The sequence below is a fragment of the Aplosporella prunicola genome (genome assembly GCF_010093885.1).
Source record: "Aplosporella prunicola CBS 121167 unplaced genomic scaffold K452scaffold_31, whole genome shotgun sequence".
In the NCBI taxonomy this organism is placed as follows: Eukaryota; Fungi; Ascomycota; class Dothideomycetes; order Botryosphaeriales; family Aplosporellaceae; genus Aplosporella; species Aplosporella prunicola.
In genome coordinates, this window is record NW_022983559.1 from 198,518 (window position 1) to 224,482 (window position 25,965).

The following is a 25,965-nucleotide window of genomic DNA, read 5'->3' on the forward strand; positions in this document are numbered from 1 at the left end:
TTCACACTGCAAAATGTCTATTCTCTTTTACCGGAGACCCTCATTCGTCGAGAGGCCTGACGGCCCGTTGAACGGCAAGGCCTGCCAGCGCATGGTCGAGCGTACCCAGAACGGCCGCCGTGCCATCCCGGACGAATTGTCCTTTGAGAACATCATGTCTAATAAGGCGCTTCCGGTATGGCCCTCGCCACCCATGGCAGTGTTGGTTACTAATTCATTCAGCCATGCTCACTTAATGACTTCATGGACTACCTCGTCTATATTTCCCATGACGCCGAGAACCTTCAATTCCACCTGTGGCTGCAAGACTATACCCAACGGTTCTCCGCATTAAAGCCCGAGAGCAAGGCCCTCGCTCCCGAGTGGAAGGACCAGTCCGCCCCACCGGAGGAGAAGGCGGCCCAGGTCGCAGCACCACGAGGGCGCGGCTGGCGGCGCGCCAACAAGCCCGGCCCTCTGGTACCCAAGATCGACTTCGACAAGCCGTCCTCGGACGCTGCAGAGGGTGATATCGGGCTGACAGAGATCGTCGTCATGCCCGCCAAAGAAGGCACCAGCCCCAGCCCCAGTCGCACCACCTTCGCCACCACGGGCCTTGCCAGCCCTCTCTCTCCCAATTCGACCTTTGAGGATGCGTACAACAACCGCACCGTTACGCCTGACCCGCGCGAGCCCCGCCTCTCGCACCGCGCTTCCCAGCCGCTGATGACAGAGGAGTCGGTGCGCGAGCTCAAGGACGAGGCGAATACCCAGGCGGGCCTCAAGTGGGATGGCTGTAAGTGAGCAAGCGACAACCCGAAGAAACGGATACTAACGCTCCGCAGTCTCGGTGCAGCCCTTCCGCGCCGAAATCGACCGCGTCATCGCGCACTACATCGCCCCGGGCTCGCCCCGCGAACTCAACCTCTCAGCGCGCGACCGCGCCGCCGTCCTCCACGCCCTGCAGCACACGACGCACCCGTCGGCGTTCACGGCCGTGGCCGCCATGGTCGAGGCGACGCTGCGGGGGCAATCGCACCCGAACTTTGTGCGCTGGGCCATCTGCAACGGCAACCAGCCGCGCGTCTTCTTCGTGCGGACGATGGGGGTGACGCACATTGCGGGCGGACTACTAATCGGGATCATTCTCGCGCTCTCAAGTGCCAGCCGCTGGTACCGGCTGCTGATGTTCCCGGTGCTATTCCTGGGCATCACAACCATGATCGCGGCGTACAAGGGCCTGTGCGTGATCCTGCACAAGACGCACACGCGCAACGTCAAGCCATGGGAGGATGCGCGTAGCCTGAACTCGGGCATTACGGGAGCGGAGGGCGCGGGGGTCTCGACGGCGGAGGCCGACGCGCAGACGCTGCCGCCCTGCACGCCCACGACGCCCAACAAGCCGGGCCCCGTGCCCTTCGACTACGACGAGGAAGCCACGCTGGCAGGCTCGCCCGCCCGCTCCGCCAAGCACGACTCCTGGGGCAGCGCGGCGTCGTCGCGGCGCAGCGACGCGTTTGGGCCCGCGAACGAGTGGGAGACGGAGGACTGGGTCGCGCGGTATAAGCGCCGCAGCTTGCGCGCCAAGGTGTTTGATGCGCAGACGTGGGTGCAGGAGGAGAGTGTAAGAGTTGTTCAGGACCGCATTGTTAGGCAGAGCCAGGCGTGGAGTTTGTTGCTTACGGCGGCGGCGACGGCGGCGGTCGTTGCGGTGCCGGGGGGTGGGTTTTTTTAGTGTGGGTTGGGTTGGGTCGGGGTTTGTTTTATATCCTCTTTCTCTTTCTTTTTTTTCGTTCGTTTTATACTCCCTCGTTTCTTCTTCTTCTTCTTCTTCTTCTTCTTCTTCTTCTTCTTCTTCTTCTTCTTCTTTCTTCACTCCTTCTTAATCTTCGCATCTTCTAGTATTCTTTCTTTATGCTTTATTCCCATATCACATCACGACATGGCGCGGCTCGCCGGCAAGACTTATACCTACCTACCTCCCTCCCACCCTATATTTTTTTTATTGTTTTATTTTCTTTATTCTACTTTCGTTTCTTACTCTTTTCGGTGCTTTCGTGCTTTCACGGACTACCTAGTTTACGGATTGAATGGGATGGGATTCGATGGACGACGGTGCGATGCGATGCGATACCTTGGCAGCTTTGAGTCGGCTTGCTATGTACTTTGTTGTTTCATTATTGATCAGTTGGTTGTTGGTTAGTTGGCGAGCGTTGTGGTGGATGTATGGGTGATAAGGACTGGTTTGCGTAGGTATGTAGGTACGCTTCGTCTTTGGGACTGGGCAATTATGAGGTGGGTGCGTGATGGAAGGTAGATAGATATTGAAGTACGCTATGTGTAGGTACGGAGTAGGATTACGTAGGCACGTAGCCAGATATCGAAGATTCAGAAACAGTGCGAGAAGGAACAGAAGAAAAGAAAAGAAAAGAGGAAAGCGCGTGCAATAGAAACGAAATAACCGTATTGAAATGCGTCGATATAGCAGGATAGCTAGTATTTTAACACCAGTACCGTAGACTTACATATGAGATGCGTTTACGCGAAAAGATAGTATACCGCCTACCTACCTAGGTAGGTATAAGACATTAACCTCTCTTTTATTTTTATTTTTTTCTATAGGTGGTGGTAGTAACCAGCACTCTTACATTCCTACCCCACTTCCGCGTCTCCTGTCTCGCTTTATCCGCAAAAGAGAGGAGGCTGTAAAGGGGTCTATAAAAGCGAGAAGAGAAGAGAAGAGAAGTGGCACACAGCTCGCCCGCTACTCCCTCTCCCTAAGTATGTACTATATACAGCACGAGCATAAACAAACCAACCCCCAGCCACCATCAACACGAGAGAAGTTAGAAACGATCGCACCACCCTACTACCTACCCCATAAGCAGACCGGGGACCCAGGTCTCGTCCATTCCGTTTCCGTTCTTCTTAGCTTCTTGCGTCTACTAGAGACCAACCAACACCACACCACACCGCACCGCACGACACGGCGCGTTCGGGGCGCGGCTCTATTCCGTAATCAGGGCAGGGAAGGACGCGCACGCATGGGGAGCGAGCGGCGCTGGGGAGTCCGTGGCGTGGGTTTGTAGGTGCGTGCCTAGGTACCTATATACTACCCTACTACGCTACTACGCAGCTACGCAGGCAGCCTCAATCACCTTCTTTACCCACCCTAGACGCGCCGCAGCATCACGCGAGCGAGCGAGGGAGCGAGGTGCGCAGCACGGGTGGAGCGCACCGGCACCGGCACCGGCACCCCTCGCCCCAGCGCAGAGGAGGGTGCTCGTTCCCTATAACCCCGGTATAAAGCACTGTAGTTATACTCCGTATAACTCGCACAAACCACAAACCACAAAGCACTCATTATTCAAAAAGCACATATGGCACACCGAAAACAAAACGTTATGTCAAGTCTCTCAATTGCTATTAACATTTGTACAAGAAACGCATCTCCAAGCCTTCAGTAAGCCCCGCCGCAGCATGCATGCGCGTCCAGACAGAGCGCCACAAAGTAAGTCACTTCGATTCAGCGCCGACAGTCCTCCACGCCATCCGAGCACAGCTAGCAGCTTAGCGCGTAACGAAGAAGTTCTCAGCTCCCAAACAAACAAATCCAGCGCTTAGTAGCCGGTGAAGTCACGGACGTGGCGGCGGAGCTTGGCAGCAGCCGACTTCCAGAGCGCGGGGCCGGGAATCGTGTACTTGATGTCCTCGGTGTAGACGTTGAACTTGATGCCGGCGTCGTCGGCCTTGTAGAACTCGGTGGCGGACTCGCCGCCGGAGATGGCCGTGGAGCCCGAGCCCGTGACCTTGAGGTTGACGCACTGGGGGTAGGCCTGGGCGCCGTTCTCCTGGCCGGCGGAGTGGAGCGCGATGATCTCGTGGCGCAGGACGTAGTTACCCGCCTTGAGGTCCTTGGGGATCTTGGCGCTCCACGTGAAGTCGTTGGAGATCAGGTCGGTCGTGGCCCACTCGCCGGGAGAGCTGCCGCTGTGGTAGCCGTCCTGGTCGATCTTGACGAACTGCAGCTTGGTCTTGTCGACCGTGGTGCAGTCGCCGTCGCAGCTGGCAAGGTAGTCGATGATGGGGCCGACGTGGCTGTCGGGCCAGGTGCTCCACTGGAGCTTGACCTCCTCACCCGCGGCAACCTCGACGTACGACTGGCCGGGCTTGCCCTCCTTGTGGCAGATGATGTCGGGGCTGGAGAAGGAGCTGGGCTCGACGAAGCCGTTGTCCAGGTTCTGGGCGCTCCAGCCGGGGACCTTGGGGGCCGGGGTCTGGTAGGAGAAGCTGGGGTCGTAGCCAGTGTAGGTCTTGCTGCCGGCGACGATGCTGGCAACGTGGCCGTGGGCAGAGACCGAGGCGACGAGCGCGGCGGCGGTTCCGGCGGTGGCGAAGGTGCGCATGTTGATTGTTTGGTAAAGGTTGTTGATAATGGGTTTCTTGTTGGAACAGTTGTAGCTACGCGCAGCGCAGTGTAGAACGAAAGAATGGAAGTTGGTGAGGATGGATGGTGGTGGGCGGCGAAGAAAAGAGAGGCTTGCTGATTTCTCTCTGGCCGTCGTCCTGCCATCCTTATATGCCAGCCAGCCCTGCCCCCTCCGCCATCGTGGGCCGCTTGGCGCTGTGGAGCTCGCCGCACCCTTTTCCTCCGTTGTAGATTAAGCATAGATGGCAGGCCTGTTTCGAATCGCGCCCTGGCGGTTTCTCGGGTACATCAGCCGGTGCGCTGCTGCCAGTGCCGATGGTCGATGCCAGCCTCTGCTCCGAGCCCCACCCTATATCGAGCATGCATAATGTTTGGGAACCGTTAAGATCATCGATATTGCGACCCAGCACCGTGGTCATGTCGCGCTGCGAAACAGGCCCCGTGGTCGGCGCAGAACGCTCTGGAGTCTGACAGCCCTGGGGAGGCGCTTCATCTGCCAGACTTGGCATTTCGACCAAGAAACTGCAATGCGAAACCCGGCGTGTTTGAAGGCCTGGGGAAAGGGACGGCAACCCTTCTCGACAGATTCTTGGCCGCCTGCTCTTCCTCCCCTCTGTCCAACCGAGCATCGTGCAAACACCCTATTTCCGAGCCTCACAAAAAACAAAGCCGATCTCTCCCTTGGCAGCGTGCATCGTGGTCGTAGTGGTCGAAATAAGGTCCTTCAGCCCCCGCTCAATCTATCGGACGCCAACCGAGTCTCACCTTCGGCCCGGCGGCCCACGCACGCGTCCCATCCCAGCACCCCGGCGTTTGTTCCACCTCATGCGGCAACAAGGCAAGCCGATCTTACCGCACCGACTGCCGCCTCGGGTTAAGATGCGCGTTGTAATGTATGGGGTATCTCGCTTGGGTGCCGATCGGCGTGCGCACGGTGCCGTGCGCCCCGTGACGCTGGCGCGGCCACCTCCCGCTCAATGTCCGCTGGGCGTTTATGCGATTGCGCCGCCAGCGGCTACTCGGCAGGGCATCGGTGAGAGAGAGAGAGGGCGGTGGGCGTTTCGAGAAACACTCTTCTGGGAGCGAGCGTCAGAAGCGTTCTTACGGACGGTTCGTGGTTTGCGTGCTGCCCCTGTTGATCCTTGCTGTTACCAGATTTGGACTTGGATGCCTAGTTTCTAAAACGAGACGGTCGAGGGTTCTGTGCCCCTCGTCGCGGATGCCGCCGGCAGCCTTGTCTTGCAGCTGTTTGCTTAGGAACGTCTTTTGCCTTCTCCAGCTCCATTGTCGCCACCGTATCTCTCAACCACGCCACCATAACCGTTGCTGTTATTCACCGACTGTCCACATGCTCTTGGCCGCATGTTCACCTCCGTCCGTACATGCGTCCGCGTCCGGTTCCGCCAAGGCACATACCCGCAGCGAGGCCCCGCAAAGTCGCGGAGGCTCAGGTGACGATGCGCGACAGCGTGGCGGGCGGCTTGTGATGTGGGTCTGCGCGCGTGCTTGACGGGATGACGCGAGCGGGCGAGGCCGGAAGCCATCAAGTGCGCTGGCATGGGGTTCTAGAATGCGACTGGCGGGAATTGCGTGTGCGCAAGATTAGAGCATTGCGTTATGTCGCTGCCGGCAGGCATGCTGGAGCTGTGGCGTGGGAGGCCTTGCCGATTGGGTCCGTCGTGGGTGAGGGTGTGATGCCAGACTTTTTTTTTTTTCGGTAGTTAGTATGCTCAACCAGCCTCTTCTGATATTCCTACGAGTACACTGCGGACATGGTCGAGGCTCGCGCGCCCGCTGCTTTCTCTTCGCGTCCTGTTCCTGCTCCTTGACCGCTCCACATCTAAACAAGAACGTTGGTCAGAGAGTGGGATCGACAGCGAGTTTTCCATTGTGCTGCTTCTGTTGCTCTGGCTTCTCTGAAGATGATTCTGCTGCTGTTACTGGGTCAAAATTGGTGCGTGGTGAAACAAGACCAGCAAATACGAGCATCGTAGGACGTTGTTTGGTGGAAGCGGCGAGAGCGACAAGTCCGCGGTGGTTTTGCGCGAGTGCGTCAGGCGGTCCGCCGGAGCCGCTGGGCCGTGCGGCTTCGCGACCCGGCGGCGAATCTTCGCTCGAGTTAATCGTGGCCGGTGGTTTGCAAAATACAAACAACATCAAACATGGCTGCAAACAAACACTTCATGGCCGTTCTGACACTAAGGCTCTTCGTATGGATGACAGGATTCACATCACTAGACTTGAGCCAGTTTCTGCTCCCCCAAATATCCACTTTTTGTATCATGTTACTCAATTTCGTAAGACGTTATTCACACTACCTAGAGTTCGGGCTTGACGTATATATCAAAGACGACAGCACGACGCTTCGAATATATCTCTCTTTCTGTACACCGAATCCTTTTCAGGCTGTATGAAGTACTGTAACGCAACACTGGACATGAAAACGGTCACTGATCTTAAGCAGTACTCAATCCTGCAACAAACTCACAGCCCCTGCACAGAGGGCCAGAGAGCTATAAAGCACTACCTAAGCTGAATCACGACGTAGTGTGTATATATACATGCTTATGTACGTCATAGCCATGATGCAGTAGGTGAGTGAGCAAGATCAAGAAAACCCTAACATAACACAGCACACCACAACACACTACGACACACTACAGCACACCAAAGCAGCAAGCCATCAATCGCATCACAATCCACAATCACCGTCCACAACAAGTGCCCATGACGCTATGCCTTGCTCTTAAACCTACCTGACTCGTGCCGTGCGTGTGAGAGCCTTGATATCAACATCTACACCGAAAACGCTTGATCTCCTCGTCATTCATCTCCTGGTGTCAGCTTCGTGCGAACAGCTCTTCAACACTGCGGAGAACATATTCGGTCAACCGCTCTAAGCCATACCAATCACAACAACCCAGCCAACCACACCAAACCCATACCGTAGTGAGAAAAAAATCATCAGTCTATCATGGGCGCATTGCAGAATGATCAAAAGGGCCAGCTCAATCCAGAAACCCCATTTCCTCATCCAAAACGCCCTGTAGGCCCTGCGCGCGGCGGTGCTGCCCACTATTAATCGGCGGCCACGAGCGCTGCCGTTGGCGAAGATCTTCTGATTTAGCTATGGCGGGGGCCAAATTGCTACGTGGAAAAGTTAGCCCAGCCACAGCGCCAGCAGGGCCATGAAGCGCACCCCAAATCGCCGTGGACGACGTAGCCCTGGTCCTCGAGCGTCTCGGCCAGCTCGAGCTGGTGGTTGTCTAGCAAGCTAGGATTCGGCACCACGATCAGCGGCACGCCGATGCGCAGCGCGTCCAGGATGGAGCCCGAGCCTGTGTGCACAGCATATGTCATGAGTAGAGACAGGGTGAAGCGGCGGCGAGCACCGGGGCCTCACCGGAGTGGCTGACTACGACGCCCTCGTGCGCGCTGTTGCTGTTGCTGCCGTCGACGCCTTTGGCCAGCCGCATTTGGCTGAATAGCCCGTCTTTCGCAAAGTCGAAGCCGTGAATCGCCAGCCCGGACGCCTTGCAGTGCTCTTGCTTGGAGAGCTCGGCAAACAGCCGCTTGCCCCGCTGACCGTACTGCACGAGCAGGTCCGTGTAGCCGGCGGCGACGAGGGCTTGGATGAAAGACTGCTGGAAGACGGCGGTGATGAGGGCATCGAACGCAGCCGTGGCACCTATGGTGACGAAGCAGTGTTTGCGTGCCATTATAATTGTTGTTGTTGTTGTTGTTACAGTACAGTTGTTGAGTTGATGTTGTAGAGAGCGAGCATGTGAGGCGCGCCAAGAAAGCACGACTCGCCGCTCGCATGCCCGCGCGACAAAGATTCTTGAGCCGCAACGCACCCTCCGCCGCCAGCCCGCATCACCATGTCGGCCGTCGCCAAACGCCTGGGGCAGTACGCCCGCGCCGCCCGCCCGCTCCGCCTGTCGTCGCGGCCAAGCCGGCCCTGCGCAGCCGTCCAGGCGCCATGGCAACAACAGCCGCAACAACAGCAACAGCAACAGCAACGCAACTTCAGCATCACGCGCGCGGTCCGCAAGGCCGAGGAGGACAGCGAAGAGCCCCAGGCCGAGGAAGTCGACCATGAGTTTGAGCACTTGAAGCAGATCTTCGGCGACGACATCCCCAACAAGGGCATGGCGATGAACGAGGTGCTGCGCGACGTGGACCCGTCGGAGCTGCAGGGCTACATTGAGCCGAAGCAGCTTCCGCCGCGCGGCTTCTGGGGCGAGGGAGAGCCCGAGGGAGGCGAGGACGAGGAGTGGAACGGCGACGACATCCCGTCGCTCGGCCACGGCGAGTTGGAGCAGCAGAGGGAGATCCGCGAGTACATGCGCATGGCGGCGTGGGAGCTCCCGCTGCTAACCAGTACGCCCCCCACACGCCAATGGCTCGAGTCTTGCTTGGTAGCTAACGCGCCCGCGCGCGCCCCGCAGAGTACGCAAAGCCCTTTGAGCCGCCGACGGCCGAGAAGCCGCTGCGCTTCCGCTACACGTCGTACATGGGCGAGCAGCACCCGGCCGCGAACAAAGTCGTCGTCGAGTTCAGCGTCACGGACATCCCGAACCTGACGCAGGTGCAGCAGGACAAGCTGATCAAGCTCGCCGGCCCGCGCTACAACCCCGACACGCAGATCATCAAGATCAGCGCCGACAATTTTGAGACCCAGGCCAAGAACAAGCGCTACCTGGGCGACCGCATCGCCGACCTCGTCAGCGAGGCCCGCAACCCCAAGGACACGTTTGCCGACGTCCCCTTCGACTTCCGCCACCATAAGCCAAAGATCTTCCACCACTTCCCCAAGGACTGGGTCATGACGCCTCAGCGCAAGCAGCTGCTCGACCAGCGCCGCGAGCAGCGTTGGCAGCTCGAGCAGAAGCGCGTTGAGGAGGGCACGCTGGTCGATGGCGCCGAGATCGTCAAGGAGGCCCTCTCGACGCCCATCTTCGAGCAGGCCGAGCCCGTCATGATTGAGAAGGGCAAGGCGCCGCCGCCGCGGAGGCCGACGACCCTTGGCGCGAGGTGATGACGGCGGGGTTGGGACTGGGATTGGGCTTGGGCTTGGTGGTCTGTAAGAAATAGGTTCCGTCTATGGATAGAGTGCAATGTGTAAAACGCGATGTTTTTGTTCATGTCAGAGACGGGAAATACCGTGCAACCAAAACCAACCCCACCACCCATTACAACCAACACCCCCCAAACACAAAAAACTTCCAAATATAAAATCATCTAAACAACACAAAAGCACGGATACACGATCCTATTAAATATTTCATGAGGGTACAAAATTAAAAAGGTTATAACGGTGTAAGGGTGTAGAGGTGCATAGAGATAATGAAATTCATAGACAGCCAAAGCTGCTCGTACACATGTCTAAATTGCGGTCGCGATTGCATTTGCAAATTGCGGTGACATCTGCGGTTATTCCACTCCAACCCAGAATGATGAATATACACATACACATACATGTAAACACACAACACCTTCCTCCCCTCCCCTAACCCAACCCAAAACTCCAGCGCCAGTGCCAATGCCATTGCTTCGTTACTGTGCAGTACAGTATGTACAGGACGCAACAACCCCAACCCCACCAAACTCCGCTATCCTATCCTTGACTGACTGACTGACTGACTGACTGACTGACTGACTGACTGACTGAGTCTCTATACATTATACCCGCTCTTTCCTGTCTTTGCTATACATAATCGTACATGTCTTGTACATGTCTTTTTATACACACCTCTACCCCTCCCCTTCTTCCCCATCTTATAACCCCAACCACAGCTTCAGCCCACAGCTCACAGCTCACAGCCCACACCCCAAAACTCGCAGCACACTGCTCGTACTGCTCGCAAATCACAGCTTCCACACCCGCCACCCGCCCAAATCCATCCTCGACAGCGCGCCCCTCAACGGTCCTTGCACCTCGCCCTTTTCGGCCCAGAGCTTGCGGCCTGCCCACGCATCTAGGAAGCCGTCGGGGCCGGCGAGGAGGATGAGTTTGGTTGGGTGCGGTGTCTGGGCCCCCGATTGCTTCTGTGCCTCTGGCTGTGCCTCTGGCTGTGCCTCCGGCTGCCCCGTGGATGTTGGCGTAGATGTAGGTGTAGGCGTCCGCAAGAACTTGGCCACTCTCCCCGGCTGGATGAAGCTCCCCTCCTCGTCGACGAAATACTGCACCTCGAACTTCCGCCCCGGCCGCACCGCGCGCTTCAGCGCCTCGATCTCGCGCACGATCTCGCCCAGCTCCTCCCCCTCCCCCACAGTACCACCACCACCACCACCACCGCCCCACCCCCTCCCCCCCTTTAACCACCCCCACCACCTCCCTTCCTCCTCGCCCCCAACGTCCCCAACCCCACCAGCACACTCCTCCCGCCGCCTCACCGCCCACATAATCCGCACTCTCTCCGCACCGCCCTCTCCCCGCTTCACAAGCAGCGCATGCGCCACCTGCAGCGCGGGCGCGATCCCGGTCCCGCCGGCCAGGAACAGCACGTCGCTTGTGTTGGGCGGGAGCGAGAACTCTGCGTGCGGCCCCCGGAGGGAGACATTGCTGGTGCCTGGGGCCAGGCGGTGCAGGTACGCGCTTACTTCGCCGGCATGGCGGATCCAGAAGCGGAGGGGTGAGGTGGCGGACGCGGCCGTGGCCGTGGATGCGGGCGTGGCGTCTGCGGAGGTGGTGGTGATGGTGGTGGTGGTGTCGTAAGGTATAGGCGGCAGCGGCGTATACGCCCTCGCAATCTGCAGCTGTGGCTGCTTGACCTCGACGCTCCAGACTTTGTTCGTCCACCAGTCCTCCAATGAGGGCCCCTCCCCACCATCCTTCCGCAGCACAAAAATACCCCCCCTCCCATCCCCGCTGCCGACACTCCTCCGCTCAGCAAGTCTATACCCCGTAAACAGGCGCGGATGCAGGACGGGGCTTTCTTCGTCTGCGCCTGCGTCGTTCGTGGTGTTGGAGGTGGTGCTGAGGTGGCGGTAGCTGAAGCCTGCGAAGGCGCTGGAGGCTAGGAGGGCGAGTGCTGGGCGTGGGAGTAGGGCGCGTAGGCGGGGGCGCGGGTGGCGCATTGTTTGTTGGTTTGTTGTTTGTTTGTTGGGTTGGGTTGTGAGTGCGTGGGGTGGAAAAGGTGGTGGTGAGGATTTGCGATGCGATGGACGCGATGCGCGCGGATCGCGGATCGTCAGGGTCTGACGTAGCGTTGGTGGCGTCCCTACAACGGAAATAGATATTTATTTATTTATATACCTATACACTACCTAAGCGTCTACAAGCCCCGCGAGAAGCAATTGAGTAACGCCAAAGCATAACACGCGCGCAATTCTCCTTCTACAGCTCTCTCTACACGCGCACCCACTGCCCCCTTCCCCTCTCCCCCCATCCCCGTCTAAACCTACAACCGGATAATAGACCTTGGTTCCGTATCCTCGATCCCCCCGCGGAAGAGCTCCTTGATGATCCTGCCATGCACAATCGTCTCGGAGACGACGCCCTCGACCTGCTCGGGCCCGACTCGACCGTACCAGACGCCCTTGCCCGCGAGCGGGTGGCCCTGCCTCGCCAGTGTCTTGGGTATGTACACGATCACGTTGCCGGCGTACTTGTGCCCGCCGATATGGCTGATCAGGCCCACGCTGGCCGACAGCTTCGCCTTGCCGTCATCCGCGTCTTGTGCTTCCAGCTCCGGCTGCGCCCTCAGCACAATCCCGCTCTTCTGCAGCTTTTCCCCAAACTCGTCACGCAGGACGGGCCCCAAAACGCCGCAGCGGGCATCGCGGCCGCCATGCCCGCAAATCAGTACGACCACCTCGTCGACCTCCCGCACGCCCTCAAACTCCCGCTGCAGCGTCTCGTCCCGCGCGAGCACGGCTTGCTGCTCCGCCGGCAGCACCTTCTTGTGCACGGGGTGGATGTCGCGCGGCTTGACGAAGCCCTTGACTAGGGCGCGCACCGATGGCGCCGTCAGTGGTATCCGTGGCAGGTAGCGGAAGCTGGGGAAGAGGTAGGCGGAGCCGATGGCGGGGTCGCGGGATGCGGGCGCGAAGGACGAGTTCGTGATCATGACGTTGTGGTAGGGCTGTGGGCGGGAGGGTATGTTAGCATGTAGTTTTGGCAGCGAGAGCGTGCGCACCGTGGGCGCAAACGTAGGTAGGTAGTGCATAGGGCAACCAGCCCCGGCCCTGTGCGCCACTTCTCTTTTTGCGCCCTGGCTTCGCGCGTCTTCTCTGCTGCTCGTCTGTCTGTCTATCTGTTGTTGTTGTTCTTGTGCTCGAGGCTCAATGGGGATGGTGAAGCACGAACGTCACAGAGCTCGCCGTTCCGGACCAGCAGGTCGCGCAGCTGGCGCTGGAAGAGGCTGTTCTCGTCGTCTTCGATCTTGCTGGTCCAGTCATCCTTGCCCGTCGCAATGAGGATCTGCTCGCCGTAGGCCGCCATGGTGCCGTTCAGGTTCTGCTTGCGGTCGATGGGCAGGTCTTCCGGGAACTGCGGGTACGGGCGGCACTCGCATGTCGGCGCCGGGCAGGACTCGATGACGGGAAACGGTGTCGTAGGGAACGAGGGGATGGGGATGGAGCGGCGCGGAGCTGCGGCGCTGCGGCGAGGCAAGGACGAGGTGAAGAGAGCGCGCCGCGGGGCGTGTAGGAAAGACATGGTGATGCGCGCCGGGAAGCGCAAATTGACAATGACGGCGCTTTTTGAGCGCCTGGCCGGCCTCGGACATAGCGCGCAAAGTCCGACAACCTCGCGCCCTCTCACGCCTCTCCTCCGAGACTTACATAGCTCGCTCGCGCATTTCTGTGCGCGCGCAATGCCACAGCTACAGCAGCAGCAGCCACCAGGACCACAGACGCGATGACATCGCCAGCGTCGTCGACGACCGCGCCCGCGCACACCCAAACCCACGCACACGCATCGGCATCGCGCCCCACGCGCCCGCGCTCCCCGCGCTTCCCGCCGCACAACGCGCCGCGCGTGTGGTTCCTGACGAACGGGACGTCGCCGATCAGCATTGCGCTGGCGGAGCAGGCGCTCGACCACGGCGACTACGTCGTCGCGGGGGTGCTGCCGGCCGAGTTTGAGCGCGAGACGGGCCGCAGCGACGAGTTCCGCGGCTTTCTGGACAAGATTGGGCGCGGCGAGGGGGAGCGCGAGCGCTGGAAGGAGCGGCTGCGCGTCGTGGCCCTTGATGGGAGGTAGGTTGGATGCTCCGGGCAATGCCTAGGTGCTGCGAGGGGAAACTATGTCGGCTGATCACGTCAGGGTACAGGATTATAGGACAGTGCCAGGCGGCGGTTGCGGAGGCTGTCGAGGCTTTTGGCCGCATCGACGTGCTGCTCGGCTGCTCGAGTGAGAGTGAGTCCAAGCCCCTGCATTAAGAACACGCAGCTACCTAAGAGTAGGTACCTAGGTATAGAGCCCGGCTGACCCAACACGCCTCCCAGCCGTCATCGGCACAATCGAAGAACTGGCCCAATCCCCCCGTACCCTCAGTCTCGCGCGCGACCAATTCGAAACCAACTTCTTCAGCAACGTCAACATAATCAAAGCGGCGCTGCCGAGCATGCGCGCCAAAAAGAACGGGCACATCATCATGCTGACGGGCACAACGGGGCACCTGGGCACGCCGGGCCTAGGCCTCTACTGCGCGTCGCAATGGGCCATCGAGGGCTACTGCGACAGCCTGGCGTACGAGATCGCGCCCTTCAACATCAAGATGACCATCGTGCAGCCCAACGTCGAGGTCAACGTCCTCACGAACCGCATTACCTCGGCCCCGCCCCTCCCAGAGTACGCGCCCGACGTCAACCCCGCCCCCCTCGCCCGCGACCTCTTCTCCGCCCTCCTCGACAAAATAGACCTCCGCTCCGCTGTCCCTGCCGAAGCCGCGGAGTCTGCCTCCCCGCCTCCCTCCTCCTCCCCCCCTCCGGGGGTCGACGCCCCTGCCCCTGCCCTCTCGCCCGGCGACCTCCTCTCCCGCCCCCAAATCACATCGCTATACCCGCAGCTGGACGCAGACATCCGCGCGCGCCTGATCGCTGAAACAGTGCACGCGCTCACGGCCATCGGCGGGCACGACAACCCGCCTGCGCGCCACATAGTGGGGTTTGAGGGCGTGGCGAGCGTCAAGGAGAAGCTGAAGACTGTGAGTGAAGAGCTCGAGGACTTTACTGAGGTTAGTGGTGCGGTCGATATTGTTAAGGTGGGTGCTGAGGCGGGGGGGAGTGTGGCTGGGACGCCGGGGGAGGGTGGGGGGATGTAGGTGTGGGAGGGGGTGGATGGGGTTTGGGTTGGGTTGGATTGGTGGATGGGTTCGCGGACGGGGGGTGCGTGTGGGTGCTGTTGTGTTGTCCTGTGCTAGATACATAGCATATCTGCAAAAAATGTACAACATACAACATCTCTCCTACTAGCGGATCACACACAGATACGCAATACTTCAGCAGTAAATAGGTAGGTAGGTAGGTAGGCATTGCATTGTGATCGAACGCTGTATTGTATTCCTCTGCTTTAGTTTCTAGCTTCCTAGCTAACTAGCTAGCTTCTCTCTCTCTCTCTCTCTCTCTCTCGGTCGGACGCCCAGCGCTTGGTGGTCCGTTCGCGGCACGCGCTGCACGCGTCGGCGCAGCCCCTCGCCGCAGCGACGACAAGTAGGTGTGTAAGAAGGCAAGGCAGTCCGGCCCATAGGTAGCCGCTCATTCGGCAGGCTTCGATAGGTACATACATAGGTACCCAGGCAGCCGCGCACCCCAACTCAAGCGCCCACGCCCTGCAGCGCTTGCATAACCTCCTCCGCTACCCCGCCCGGCTGCACCACCAGCTTCAGCACCCGCCCCACAAGCGCGCGCTTCATGCCGCCCCGCGGCGGCGTCCACACACCCGGCGCCTGCATGCCCTCGCGCAGCGCGACCGCGTCCGCACTCGTCCCCGGCGCTACGCCTCCCGTCGCGGAGTTCAGGGCGTTGGGGACGCCAGGGGGCGTGAGGCGCGACGGGGGGTCAATGGTGCGGGTGGCGAGGATGCGGAGGTTGTTGTTCGATGTCGTAGAGCTGGTATTGGTGGTGGTGGATGCGGCGGCTTCGCCGACCGAGATTGCCAGCACCGCTTCTGCGACTGCGAGCTCCTCTTTGCTCGGGTCGAAGATGATGTTACCCCCCACGGCGATCACGAGCAGCGTGATCGGTGGCCGCGCGCTCTTGCTGTACAGCGGCGTCGCGGCCGCCCAGTCGTCGTCGAAGAGCGGGTCTTCGTCTTTCTCGGACTTGAGGCGTGGGAGCCGCGTCGTTAGGAGGGCGAGATGCGTCGTCAGCGAGAGGAGGGGCAGGGGGTACGAGAGCGGCGCCGAGAGAAGGAGGATCTGTCCAGGCATTAGCTTCAATCTATCTTCCTGACAGGGCGCCGGTGTGAACCTACGTCAATGTACAGCTTCCAGTGGAACCGCCGGTTGATGTACAGCCGGTCGCGCAGCTGCCCGTCCCCGAGCAACGCCTCGGTCAACATGGCTGCCAGGAACACGGGCAGCGCGTCGTCGTCGCGGTAGCCCGGGATCTCAACGCTCATCTCCACCCAGGCGTTTTCGCCCTTGCCCTCGGACCGGCGCGCAGCAGCGGCGTCGTCGTCGTCGCCCGCGGGCTCGTCATCGGCCATGTCCACGTCCGCGACATTGGCATCCTGCTCTTCCAGTCCAGCACGCAATGCGCTCTTCTCGACCTCAGCCTTCGCGCCGACAATGGCTTCGGTGCCGTCGGCGAAGCAGATGCGCGCGCTGCCGTTCGCGCCGGGAAGAATGTCGGTTTCGGCGATGAGCGGGCGGAACTGCGTGGGGCTGCGGCCGTCGGGGCGGATGGGCGGGTCCAGCTGCAGCGACGAGTGGATGTAGGACAGCTCGGCGGGCGACAGGAGCAGGTGCGCCGAGGGGGGCGCCATGGTGCTGCGGAGATGGTCGTGCGAATCGGAGTCGTCGTTAGTGGTGGTAACTTTTTGGCGGAGATCTTCAGACTACTGCCCCGGCGTGGCGGCGGGGCGGAAGGCGGTCAGAGCTCGCGGGAGCTGTCGCTAGACGTCATCAGTCAACCAGCCAGCTCAACTCCATCCGTCGCTTCACGTCGTTCAAGACGGACGTTTTGTTCAGAACTGTGACCAACGAGGCTCCCAGTTTTCTGTAAGAGCTTTCGTGTCTCCGCGGCGCTCATGCTTCGCCGCATACCGTCTCTCCAAACAAGATTCTTTGTAGTGTCCGTACCAATCGGCTTCAGCAACTGTTCAGATTGATTGTTTGTCGGCCTCTCACGAATCCAGCTCTAGAAGAGATTACTCCTCTTGATCAAGGTTGCATGACAAATGTGATCTAAAGGCTTTCCATTTCTGGTTATTGATTCGCGACGGTACCGGACACGTTATATTAATTCTTGGAAGGAGAAATCATGTTCCACAATCGCTTCATGACTTAAAAGGTTTGAGCTCCTGGCATTAACGATATGATTAGACTCTGCACTAAATTGTGCAAGCCTTAAAACCTATCTACTGTGCAATTAGCGCAGCGTTTGTGGTTACACATAGTGCAGCCAACGTATAAGGACACGGCGTTAGGTCCGTTGCTACAACTGCACTCTCCTGGTGTTAATTTGTTAGCCTCATTTTTAGAATTTCTGGGAACTCACGCAATACCAATAGCTTTCGCCATCTCTAGGCCCTGTATATTCCGGTGTTGAATAACCAACTTCCTGGTCGTAAAAGCACTCTCTGCAACGCTTGTGGCCGCAGCTGAAACATTTGTCTCCTGTATTTTGCTCTTTGCATTCGGATTCACACTAGATAACGTATAAGTATGAACTTATCCTGCAGTCCAAAAATCCATACTCACACAGGTCCAAGTCTTCCTATCATCCGCCAGTGGTAGCAAAGGGTTATCAGGCAATGGTGAATCTGCCATGTCTTGAAATTTAGGCAGTGTAGGGAGGCAAATCCCTCGTTTGAAGAGATCTCGTTGAATAAGTAATTTCCAGCCTGATGCGACAAGTTGAAGTAAGCGGACTCTCGATTACGTTTTCCTGCCCAAGGTGCCTCGTGACAGTTTCAATGTGCTATTTTCGGCAGCCATGCTGTACGATGAGATAGTATTGCAGAAACGAACATGTGACATCTATCTATTGGTTCCCTGACTATCTAGCCGCCAGAAATACCTCTAGTGAAGGGTTATATTCATTTTGCTGCTGCACGCGACAGTCGGACCCAATTTACACTTTCATTTTTCTCGAACCTTGCTAGTCTAAACCGTACAACATTTCAAAACGATTCTGATACTTCTTAGCGTCATGTCAAAACAAGCGTTAAATTGGGATTTTGTATACGCAAGACGTCGTAACAAACTTTATCAGGCTGGAAACCAGAAGATCGCATTCAGCTCCTCCGACAAAATCATTAAGATCAAGGAGTTTCTTGCATTACGCAAAAGGAGTTTGGAGCCTCCTGTGCGACAGTTGTTCTCAGCCTTAGAGCACTTCATGGCACTTCCTTTGCAATCAAAGAACCTCACAGATGTTGTTCTGCTCGATGAACGCCGAGATCCAACGGGAGGAACAACCTCGTCCCGCTTGTGGGATTCCTATCAGGATCCCGGTGGGTATATGAGTTACCCACCCTCCGGAGAGGCAGTTTTCACAAAGTGTCTGAACATTCAAGAATTCCAGTCTCATTTAATGAGAGATGTAAGTGTCTTCCGTACAACACCAGAAGTTCTAGCTTAACAATGAGTAAAACAGAGACCGGCAAACAGCGCGGGAAAAAGGATCATGTAAGTCAGTGATGGGCTTAACGTGAATCTAACGAAGACTTAGATCTTCTGAAGTTTCGTCGGTGACGTAACACCTGAGATTGTCTTCATACTCGCGATAACCTGCGCACCCCACACTGTGCCCTCATTGCGGAGCTTCCTTAGCCAACACATCGAATACAAAACTTCGTTCGATGTATACTTCTCTTTGGTACGTGCAAGAACTGAGAATTAACTAAACTATACTTAAAATCAATACAGGCACAGATTTTCAACTTGGAATTCCACATCTCATTTTTTGCGCTACGTAATCATATTTCAACCGGAAATCGATGTGATCCACGAATAATTAAAGAAAACAAGAGTCTTCGGTCATCGCGAAAGCTGCCGCTAGCGCGGAACCATGGAGAAGATCAAGATTATTATCATGAGTGCCAACTGTCACTCTTGGTAACGGGCGTCGATGAATGGTTTTGGACTGGATATTGCCTCGTCGATACCTATTACGGAAGCGAAGAAGAATGGAGCACCTACTTTGAGGGAGATGATAGTAGCGAACCCGCTACAGGTGGTGCAAGCACCCTCCAGTACCCTATTTGGAATCCACGCGAATATTTCTTAGCAGTGTTAGCGCGCCGAATGGCACAAGCAACACTGGAATGGAGGGTATTGGTAACGGCTTTTAAGGAGCGTATGGAAGACTACGTAAGTATAAAATTCTACCGGAGACCCTTCCTTTTCGGCGAGAGACTCACAAATATGTAGGAGGACGATAGCCTCCTTGCATTTGTCGATGATACAAGCCTTACTCGCACCAAACAGTTGATGCTAGCCGTCTCATCTATACGCCGCTTCCGCGATTCTCTGGCACGCACAATCAGCGCCTGGGATACGTTTGGGCAACAAAAAATACTTCATCTGGAAACGACAGGGAGCCATGCTCTCCGCCAAAAATGGGAGGAGTACATTGAAAGTGTGCGTAGTAACATCTCAGAGCTCAAATCACTTCACCTCATTCTATCCCAAAAACTGGATCTTTTCAACAGCATGCGTGATGGCGTACGTATGCCCAAAGCAGCAAAACCCATCTCACAATAGACAACTTACTAATGGCTTAGCTCGTCAATGCGTCGTCACTGAAGGAAAGCGCCGATTCCACGCGCCAAGGCGTAGATATTGGCATTCTGACCAGAATGACAGTGGTAATGCATCGTATCCACATATAAAGATACTATAAAACATGTCACTGATATTCTTCAAGCTTTATTTGCCCCTGTCATTAGCAACAGTAATGTTACCCACCCACAACTCTATGCTCCAAATACCTAACATATCATAAAGAGCGCATTTAGCATTGCCATGGTTAGCGACGACGTCTCATGGATCTGGTATGGCGTGGTAATCGTCTCGATTACCTTGTTAACTCTCTTCGCTGCCGCTAATCCAAGGGCCTTGGACTTCATCTTTTACCTGCCTCGGAATATCCAGCAGGGAACAACAAAGATGTTCGCCATGCTCAGAGACAAATATCGGACCCGATTCTCATCATAGCTGCAGTGGTGAAGGGAGTGGTTTAAAGGGAAGCAAAGCCGGTCGGCTTACCCTGATAGTATATTGCGTCCAAATAAAGATATTTTTATGTCTGTATCAACACCCAGCGACAATATCGTCACGCGCTGACCAAATATCCATATCCTAGCAAGACTGGATCTTTTCGCCAATAGGTGCGAATCTCAAGAACATCAGGTTTTGACTAGAAAGGTCTTACCTGAGCACCTGGAAAGACCCGATAGCGCATGACCAGGATGGCCTCTCGTCCAGCTGGTATGTTAAAGTACGGCTTGCCAAGACGCGAAAAACCTTGGCTTGAACATGTCTACAGCCCGGTTCTTTCTCAGCCTTGACAGATTGCACCGCTTCTCTCGTTTTAACGGTAAAGGTGTGCAGGTGGCTAAACTAAACATAGCCGGATACACGAATGAGTGCCTTTCTAGCAATTGGAAGTTGTTGGCCAGCTCAAATGTTGTAGGCAGACTCGGTAGTACGAAGAGTTGAATGAAATTTCAGATAAACCATGTCATTCAGCTTTGGCTGAGTACCTGGAAAGACGGTTGAGCTGCTGCGCCTTCCCGGTTCCTGTGACGGAAAGCCTAACGCCTTTAACCAAAGGACACCTATTCAGTAGCCATCCATCGATGCCACTGCGTGTTCTCCACATGGCGCTAAACTGAGACATGATGGGATGGCGACATCCGTTCAGCATCCTTTGACAGCCTTCAGGGGCCCCAAAATACGCCTTCGGGAAGAAAGGGAGCGCCACTGTCGTATTTTCTAAGTTAATACTGATTTGTGGCATTTGCTTTTTCTTTCGGCTATCCCGAAACGAACTGAACATTGGTTAGCGAGTTTTCGTCCACTACAGTCATCACGAAGCGCCAAATGCTTTACTATCCCGAAACGTCGTGAGGATAACTGGCATCACCTTGGCGAACTTGTTTGCAAAAACTGGGCTATTGTTAGACAGAGTTTGACGGTGGAGGCGGACGAGAATCATCTGCGAGACTATGCTATTGCGTAGCCGATGGTGCTACTCACTGCCACATCTAGAGCTAGTGGAGTCAATTGATGCCGTTTTTGGTCCTGTAATGCCTGACTTCAGCTCACCACGATGACGCCACTGCCAACCCCTCGTCGTTAGGGCTGCAGAACGTCGTCTTGCGGAGGATGCCTTATATTCGGAGTGCAAACTGATGCACAAAGATAACTGTTACGCACGCCGATGCCTTACCATCAATCAATTAGACAAGTGTTTGCACTGTGAACTTGTGAAGAGTTGGATGATGGCAGAGCTGGCTAGAGTTTAACCACCTGCGAATAGGGCTTAAGTGTTAGACATACTCCGTGCCACCTGAAGTTGGCGTACTGAAATTGAAAAACCAAGAAATTGATTTTCTGCAGCCTCCCGCGCCAGGCCGCTCGTTGAAAGATATTCCCCCGCAAACGCGAGCGCCATATGTTCGCCAGCCGACTCAGGCTACACAAACGTCTCCGAGGTAGACGTGCGCGGCTTGATTCTGGACATACGAAGCTGCTCTCATGGTCTCAGTAGACAGAGAAGTGGGGGGTATAAAAACCCCTTCAGGCCGCTCAAAGTCGGCCATCAGCACGAGCAACAAAATCACAAGAGACTTACCAGCACAACACCAACCATCAACCACCAACTACATCCACCATGTCCGACTACACCGGCCCCGGCATCTACGAGATCGTGCCTCGCATCGCCACGAACAAGGCCCTCAACGTTTGGGGCGGCGGTAACAAGGCCGGCACCCCCGTCCGTCTCTAGTAACAAATCCCATCACGTCTTGCCGACCAGCCAGGCCTTGTCAAGTTGACTAACTCCTGATCTTCACAGTCCCTCCAGGCCGACACAAGAGAACGCCAAGTTTGAGATCGTTTTGGCTGGTGGCAGCAGTGGAGACCACGAGGTCGGCCCCCGCCACTACCACATCCTCAGCTACAACAGCGGCCTCTACCTCACTGCGCCTTGTAAGTCTGAATTTCTCCCAAGTTGGTGAACTCCTAGTGACCGCGAATCGTTACGTACCAGCCTCGCAAGGACAAGGTAAACAGGTCGTCATGAACATCGGTCCCGTGGCCGACGAGAGTCTGCGCTGGAAGCTTCTACCGGCTGGTGATGGCGCTTTCAAGTAAGTAGTCTTCTGTGTGGGAAATATAGCGTTGTGCTGATGGAGCGGCATTAGCGTTGTTTCTGCAAAGGGCGACCTTCACTTGAACGTCGAGGGCAGCAACACTCAAGATGGCGCGAACGTTATCGTTTGGCCGCGTGAATCCTTCCCCAACTCGCAGTTCTACATCAAGCGTGTGTAGAACTAGGACTAAGAGGCGAGTTTGGCTCACGGCGTCCGACTGGTGTTGGAAAGCATCAAGATGTACTGGGAAGCTCATCCCTAGCCGCTCTTTGAATACAAGCAGTTTGACTTAGTCGCGTGACCCTTTGTGCCTCAGCTCTTTTACATGAAGTGCCACTGTCCCAATGAGAGAGTGAATGGGATGAGTGCTCACGACCTGACGTGACCTGCGACCTTCCGCGTCTCATCCCGCCGACAGAGTCCAGACATTGATGACGTCGTCCTGACATCAGTCAACTTATCCAACAAGTCATCCAAGGCAGCGGCAGCTCAGACGCTCTCTTGCGGATCCTGTATCAGACGTCGTCGTGCGGTTGTGGTGGTGGAACCAGATGGGCAGCGGAAGCCAGACGCGCGGGCAAACCCGCCGGGCCGCGGCACGCAAACCCGCCGGGCCGCGCCCGCTCCGCTCCGCACCCGCGCCGGCGCGTCTTCCACCATCTCGCAACCAACTCTCCACAGTACATGCCACGTCTCTCTCCCAATCACCTCCTGCACGCGCACCGCCTCCACGCGCACCTCCCCGCGCTGCTGCGCGCGTGCCGCGACCTCCCTTCCGCGCAGAACGAGCTGCGCTGGCTGCGCGAACATGCCGGCGCGGACAGCGAGCGATTGCGCGCGCTGGTGAGACGCCGTGCTAAGGGCGTGCCGCTGCAGTATGTGCTGGGCAGCGAGTTCTTTGGCGACTTGGAGATTGTGTGTAAGCCGGGTGTGCTGATTCCGCGGTAAGTCGCGCTTTTTGTCCTTCTTGTCTACTATGGCTGTGAACGGTAGGTGTAGTACCGATACTAATGCGTGACAGACAAGACACTGCAGCCGCGATTACACACCTCGCCTCTCTACTTCTACAATACTCCAAACGCCTCCCGCCCAACCTCCGCGTCCTCGACCTCTGCACCGGCACCGGCTGCATCCCCCTCCTAGCAGAGCACCTCCTCCACCCCGCCGTGCCTGACCCGCACTTCCTCGGCGTCGACGTCTCCCTCCGCTGCCTCCAGCTAGCCCAGCTCAATGCCTCCCGCTGCCGCGCCCAACGCACGCGCTTCTTACGCGCAGACGTGCTAGCCAGCAACGACGCCAGCAACGCCGGTCCCATCGAGCCGCTCCTCCCGCTCCTCCACCGCGCAGGCACCCCGACCTGGGACGTCCTCATCTCCAACCCGCCGTACATCTCGCCCCGGCACTTTGTGCGCACGACAGCGCGCTCGGTGCGGAACTGGGAGCCGAAGCTGGCGCTTGTGCCGCGCTCTGCGACGGGGAGTGCAGGCGAGGACGCAGACACTGCCGTAGCCAATGACGACGCCGTCGCTGATACGTTTTACCCCGCCCTGCTGCGCGCTGCAGACGGCGTCGGCGCAAAGGTCGCGCTGTTCGAGGTCGCGGACCTGGAGCAGGGGATGCGGGTGGCGGGGATGGTGAAGAGAGGAGGCGGCTGGGACGGCGTTGAGGTTTGGCGGGATGAGCCGGGGGTGGGGAATATGCAGGGGAGTGGGCATGAGCAGGGGGTTTGGCGCGTGGAGGGGGGCGGGACAGAAGGGGAAGAGGCAAAGGAGGTGGAAGAGGAGGCGGAAGGAGCGAGAGTGCGCGGGAGGGGCGAGGGCCGGAGCGTCGTCTGCTGGCGCGGGGAGGGAGGGCGGTGGCTTGGACAAGGATAAGGGAGGGGAGAGGAGGCGGTGGAGTGTGGACAAGATCTAGGCTTGAGGATCTGACACAGCAACTCTGGACCACGGGTCTACGGATGCAAATGATGCCCCCAAACCTCCCATCCCATCCCCATCGTCCGAGCAAACTCCCCGAAACAACACCTCCTTAAACGCCACCCTACCCGCTTATCGTCTATCGATTCATGTCCGCCACTCCTCTCCGCCATATGACGCAGCCCCGGACACGTGGGCGTGAGGTGTCAGGACGCCGGTGCCCGTAGCTGCGCGTGCGCTTGATAGTGCACTATCAGCGCGTCTATCAGTCGCTGCAACGGTAATGCGGGGAAGAGCAGGCAAACGCAGGGAGCACGCGAGCCCCGTAGCTGCGTGCTTTCGCCTTGTCCCGAGCGCACTACGTAGGAAGGAAGACGGCCGTTTCGATTGCTGCTCAAGCCACTCGCTGGCCTACTTGCGCGACTTCGCCGTCTACTTCGCTGCTGCGTGCTGCTCGGGACGGCATTGAGCTACACTGTCTGGATGTCTGCTCAGGGTCTTTGCATGATTGTCCGCGCTGCAGTGGGGGAAGTCACAGCGTGTTGGTAGTCCTTAGTGAGTGCTTATCCACGCACACCCAGCCCTAGCAATGCCGCAAGCGATGCCATCGAAGCAACCGCCTTCACACTCATCAATAAACCACGATCGACCACCGCAGCAAGCAGCAGTCCGCCCAGGAGGGCAAATCTGCCCTTAACGAAAAGGTGATAAATTTCGCCACCAGAATCGATTTCTATCAAATACCAGAACTGGCTGGTTGGCGCAATGGTAGCGCGTGCCCCTCCTAAGGGCAAGGTTGCGGGTTCGAGTCCCGTGCTGGTCGGGTTTTTTTTGTTTTTCTGATTTCTAAATTTTTGGACTTTTTGGAGTGGAGATAGTGGCCTTGGGGTTGGGTGTTGTGGTTGCGCGGTTGTTGTGGCGCTTCTTTTGTTTTGGCGGTTGGCGCTGCTGTTGCGTCGGGGTTTCTTCGGCCTAATTATGCGCGCCTCGCTCCATCGCGCCGGAGGGCTGCGGTTCCGTTGGCCGCGTGCGCGTGCGAACAGCCATACGGCGTGGTGCGATGGCGCGCGTGGGCAAGGCGTGCGCTGCTGCAGGTCTGAGATGCGGATTGCAGTGGGCTGGTGTCAAGCGTGGTGCTTGCTGCACGTTGGTGTTTATGGCTACTTGTATGGATAGGCTAGGGAGCAGACGCCTTTAACTAAACGCACACACGCACAATACACATGCGACAGACAAACAAACACAGACACAGACGGGCGATCGCATGGCAGGGGCACGCACACGCACGGAATGATGCGCATGAGCGCATGGGAGCATAGGCGAGAGAAAGCTAAAAGGACGTGCCCGCGGCGGGTTTATTGCGATTCGTCAGCGAACGAATCTCCGGGGAGATATGGGTGCATTGTTTGGGGAGGGTGTTGTTTATGGGTGGGTGAGGTGAGTCAGGGGTTGTGTATGTGTGTGTGTGTGTGTGTGTATGTAGGTAGGGAGGGAGGTAGATGGGTATGGAGTAGATGTAGTGGGATGGGATGGGATGGGAGGGAATGCATGTGATGGGTACCTACGGAGTGCTCCCAGCACCGGTGAGGGATAGGCAGAGAGCACCTATTGTAGGAGTATGGAGGCGAAGCAAACAGGACGTGTGATTGGCGTGTCTCTAAAGTAGGCAGGCAGTCGCAGAGCGCGCTGGGAAGAGTCAAGACAAGATCAGACGCAGAGGGGCGACTGCGAGTGAACTGAGGCAGTTACGTGTAAGGCAACTGTTGCTCGCTCAGGCATGATGATCTGCTCCTAGGCCCCTCCATTCCATGCACACACACACATGGATCACCACCGGTCCATCGCGCACGACGTCGACGGTCGGGCGCATCCACGCGGTCCCGCCTCCCCGGCCGTCTGCCATGGGGCTGCCTGCAAGCCGGCTGGCTCTGGCTCTGGCGCAGACACTGACACTGACACAGGCACTGACACAGACAGACACAGGCACAGGCACAGGCATAGGCGCAAGTGCAGGCATCTCCGTTGCCAGGAATAGCCGCATCCATAGTGGCTGGCTAACTAGGTATGTAAAACAGACGCGTGGGACCTACGTACTACGTACGTCTACAATAGGTAAACTACAACATTTGATACGCAGGCCACTG

The 25,965-nt window shown here is 57.4% G+C and overlaps 13 protein-coding genes and 1 non-coding gene across 14 annotated transcripts; 8 read left to right on the plus strand and 6 right to left on the minus strand.

Annotated features, from left to right (window-relative positions):
* Nucleotides 1-13: 13 nt before the first annotated feature.
* K452DRAFT_302080 (uncharacterized protein) lies at nt 14-1,714 on the plus strand (the record flags this gene model as incomplete). The annotated part of the gene is made up of 3 exons (XM_033542542.1): nt 14-175; nt 223-775; nt 825-1,714. The coding sequence occupies 3 exons, from the start codon at nt 14-16 to the stop codon at nt 1,712-1,714; spliced, it is 1,605 nt and encodes a 534-aa protein (XP_033393041.1).
* A 1,885-nt stretch (nt 1,715-3,599) lies between these two features.
* Nucleotides 3,600-4,385, minus strand: K452DRAFT_236050 (lytic polysaccharide monooxygenase; the record flags this gene model as incomplete). Its single annotated transcript, XM_033537479.1, has 1 exon — nt 3,600-4,385. One exon carries the CDS (start codon nt 4,383-4,385, stop codon nt 3,600-3,602), a length of 786 nt encoding a protein of 261 aa, XP_033393042.1.
* Nucleotides 4,386-4,469: 84 nt separating this feature from the next.
* On the minus strand, nt 4,470-5,219 carry K452DRAFT_111650 (uncharacterized protein). Its single transcript, XM_033535037.1, has one exon. It carries the CDS (start codon nt 5,035-5,037, stop codon nt 4,555-4,557), a length of 483 nt encoding a protein of 160 aa, XP_033393043.1. The 5' UTR covers nt 5,038-5,219; the 3' UTR covers nt 4,470-4,554.
* On the plus strand, nt 5,220-6,026 carry K452DRAFT_111649 (uncharacterized protein). Its single transcript, XM_033535036.1, has one exon. It carries the CDS (start codon nt 5,403-5,405, stop codon nt 5,916-5,918), a length of 516 nt encoding a protein of 171 aa, XP_033393044.1. The 5' UTR covers nt 5,220-5,402; the 3' UTR covers nt 5,919-6,026.
* Nucleotides 6,027-6,920: 894 nt separating this feature from the next.
* K452DRAFT_257857 (glycosyltransferase family 1 protein) lies at nt 6,921-8,150 on the minus strand. Its single transcript, XM_033538446.1, has 3 exons — nt 7,812-8,150; nt 7,608-7,746; nt 6,921-7,555 (listed from the first exon to the last, which is right to left on the minus strand). Exons 1-3 carry the CDS (start codon nt 8,125-8,127, stop codon nt 7,417-7,419), a joined length of 594 nt encoding a protein of 197 aa, XP_033393045.1. The 5' UTR covers nt 8,128-8,150; the 3' UTR covers nt 6,921-7,416.
* A 415-nt stretch (nt 8,151-8,565) lies between these two features.
* K452DRAFT_236099 (uncharacterized protein) lies at nt 8,566-9,449 on the plus strand (the record flags this gene model as incomplete). Its single annotated transcript, XM_033537483.1, has 2 exons — nt 8,566-8,791; nt 8,860-9,449. 2 exons carry the CDS (start codon nt 8,566-8,568, stop codon nt 9,447-9,449), a joined length of 816 nt encoding a protein of 271 aa, XP_033393046.1.
* A 492-nt stretch (nt 9,450-9,941) lies between these two features.
* Nucleotides 9,942-11,538, minus strand: K452DRAFT_278761 (uncharacterized protein). The gene is made up of 2 exons (XM_033539383.1): nt 10,553-11,538; nt 9,942-10,483 (listed from the first exon to the last, which is right to left on the minus strand). Exons 1-2 carry the CDS (start codon nt 11,489-11,491, stop codon nt 10,280-10,282), a joined length of 1,143 nt encoding a protein of 380 aa, XP_033393047.1. The 5' UTR covers nt 11,492-11,538; the 3' UTR covers nt 9,942-10,279.
* A 129-nt stretch (nt 11,539-11,667) lies between these two features.
* Nucleotides 11,668-13,077, minus strand: K452DRAFT_291718 (uncharacterized protein). Its single transcript, XM_033541235.1, has 2 exons — nt 12,723-13,077; nt 11,668-12,498 (listed from the first exon to the last, which is right to left on the minus strand). The coding sequence occupies exons 1-2, from the start codon at nt 13,071-13,073 to the stop codon at nt 11,815-11,817; spliced, it is 1,035 nt and encodes a 344-aa protein (XP_033393048.1). The 5' UTR covers nt 13,074-13,077; the 3' UTR covers nt 11,668-11,814.
* A 133-nt stretch (nt 13,078-13,210) lies between these two features.
* Nucleotides 13,211-14,682, plus strand: K452DRAFT_321881 (uncharacterized protein; the record flags this gene model as incomplete). Its single annotated transcript, XM_033544442.1, has 3 exons — nt 13,211-13,615; nt 13,690-13,775; nt 13,865-14,682. The coding sequence occupies exons 1-3, from the start codon at nt 13,275-13,277 to the stop codon at nt 14,680-14,682; spliced, it is 1,245 nt and encodes a 414-aa protein (XP_033393049.1). The 5' UTR covers nt 13,211-13,274.
* Nucleotides 14,683-14,917: 235 nt separating this feature from the next.
* Nucleotides 14,918-16,377, minus strand: K452DRAFT_257873 (uncharacterized protein). The gene is made up of 2 exons (XM_033538447.1): nt 15,834-16,377; nt 14,918-15,777 (listed from the first exon to the last, which is right to left on the minus strand). The coding sequence occupies exons 1-2, from the start codon at nt 16,344-16,346 to the stop codon at nt 15,175-15,177; spliced, it is 1,116 nt and encodes a 371-aa protein (XP_033393050.1). The 5' UTR covers nt 16,347-16,377; the 3' UTR covers nt 14,918-15,174.
* Nucleotides 16,378-18,567: 2,190 nt separating this feature from the next.
* On the plus strand, nt 18,568-19,743 carry K452DRAFT_236025 (uncharacterized protein; the record flags this gene model as incomplete). Its single annotated transcript, XM_033537476.1, has 5 exons — nt 18,568-18,897; nt 18,958-19,251; nt 19,311-19,394; nt 19,454-19,480; nt 19,534-19,743. Coding segments are annotated over 5 exons (945 nt in total), but the record flags the coding sequence as incomplete, so codon positions are not given.
* A 1,642-nt stretch (nt 19,744-21,385) lies between these two features.
* Nucleotides 21,386-22,083, plus strand: K452DRAFT_321883 (uncharacterized protein; the record flags this gene model as incomplete). The annotated part of the gene is made up of 4 exons (XM_033544443.1): nt 21,386-21,537; nt 21,608-21,741; nt 21,803-21,902; nt 21,957-22,083. The coding sequence occupies exons 1-4, from the start codon at nt 21,425-21,427 to the stop codon at nt 22,081-22,083; spliced, it is 474 nt and encodes a 157-aa protein (XP_033393052.1). The 5' UTR covers nt 21,386-21,424.
* Nucleotides 22,084-22,589: 506 nt separating this feature from the next.
* On the plus strand, nt 22,590-23,779 carry K452DRAFT_302090 (uncharacterized protein; the record flags this gene model as incomplete). Its single annotated transcript, XM_033542543.1, has 2 exons — nt 22,590-22,849; nt 22,927-23,779. The coding sequence occupies 2 exons, from the start codon at nt 22,590-22,592 to the stop codon at nt 23,777-23,779; spliced, it is 1,113 nt and encodes a 370-aa protein (XP_033393053.1).
* A 793-nt stretch (nt 23,780-24,572) lies between these two features.
* Nucleotides 24,573-24,644, plus strand: K452DRAFT_t146. Its single transcript has one exon. It is a non-coding gene; the product is annotated as a tRNA-Arg (tRNA).
* The last annotated feature ends 1,321 nt before the right edge of the window (nt 24,645-25,965 follow it).

Coding starts and splice junctions, on each gene's coding strand:
- K452DRAFT_278761 (XM_033539383.1), bottom strand. CDS start 11,491: ATGCGCCACCCGCGCCCCCGCCTACGCGCCCTACTCCCACGCCCAGCA. Junction 10,484..10,552: donor GCTTCATCCAGCCGGGGAGA/GTGGCCAAGTTC, acceptor CCGGAGGCACAG/CCAGAGGCACAGCCAGAGGC.
- K452DRAFT_111649 (XM_033535036.1), top strand. CDS start 5,403: ATGCGATTGCGCCGCCAGCGGCTACTCGGCAGGGCATCGGTGAGAGAG.
- K452DRAFT_111650 (XM_033535037.1), bottom strand. CDS start 5,037: ATGCTCGGTTGGACAGAGGGGAGGAAGAGCAGGCGGCCAAGAATCTGT.
- K452DRAFT_257873 (XM_033538447.1), bottom strand. CDS start 16,346: ATGGCGCCCCCCTCGGCGCACCTGCTCCTGTCGCCCGCCGAGCTGTCC. Junction 15,778..15,833: donor ACTGGAAGCTGTACATTGAC/GTAGGTTCACAC, acceptor ATGCCTGGACAG/ATCCTCCTTCTCTCGGCGCC.
- K452DRAFT_291718 (XM_033541235.1), bottom strand. CDS start 13,073: ATGTCTTTCCTACACGCCCCGCGGCGCGCTCTCTTCACCTCGTCCTTG. Junction 12,499..12,722: donor GGAACGGCGAGCTCTGTGAC/GTTCGTGCTTCA, acceptor TCCCGCCCACAG/CCCTACCACAACGTCATGAT.
- K452DRAFT_257857 (XM_033538446.1), bottom strand. CDS start 8,127: ATGGCACGCAAACACTGCTTCGTCACCATAGGTGCCACGGCTGCGTTC. Junction 7,747..7,811: donor CGTCGTAGTCAGCCACTCCG/GTGAGGCCCCGG, acceptor CTGTGCACACAG/GCTCGGGCTCCATCCTGGAC. Junction 7,556..7,607: donor GTCGTCCACGGCGATTTGGG/GTGCGCTTCATG, acceptor TTTTCCACGTAG/CAATTTGGCCCCCGCCATAG.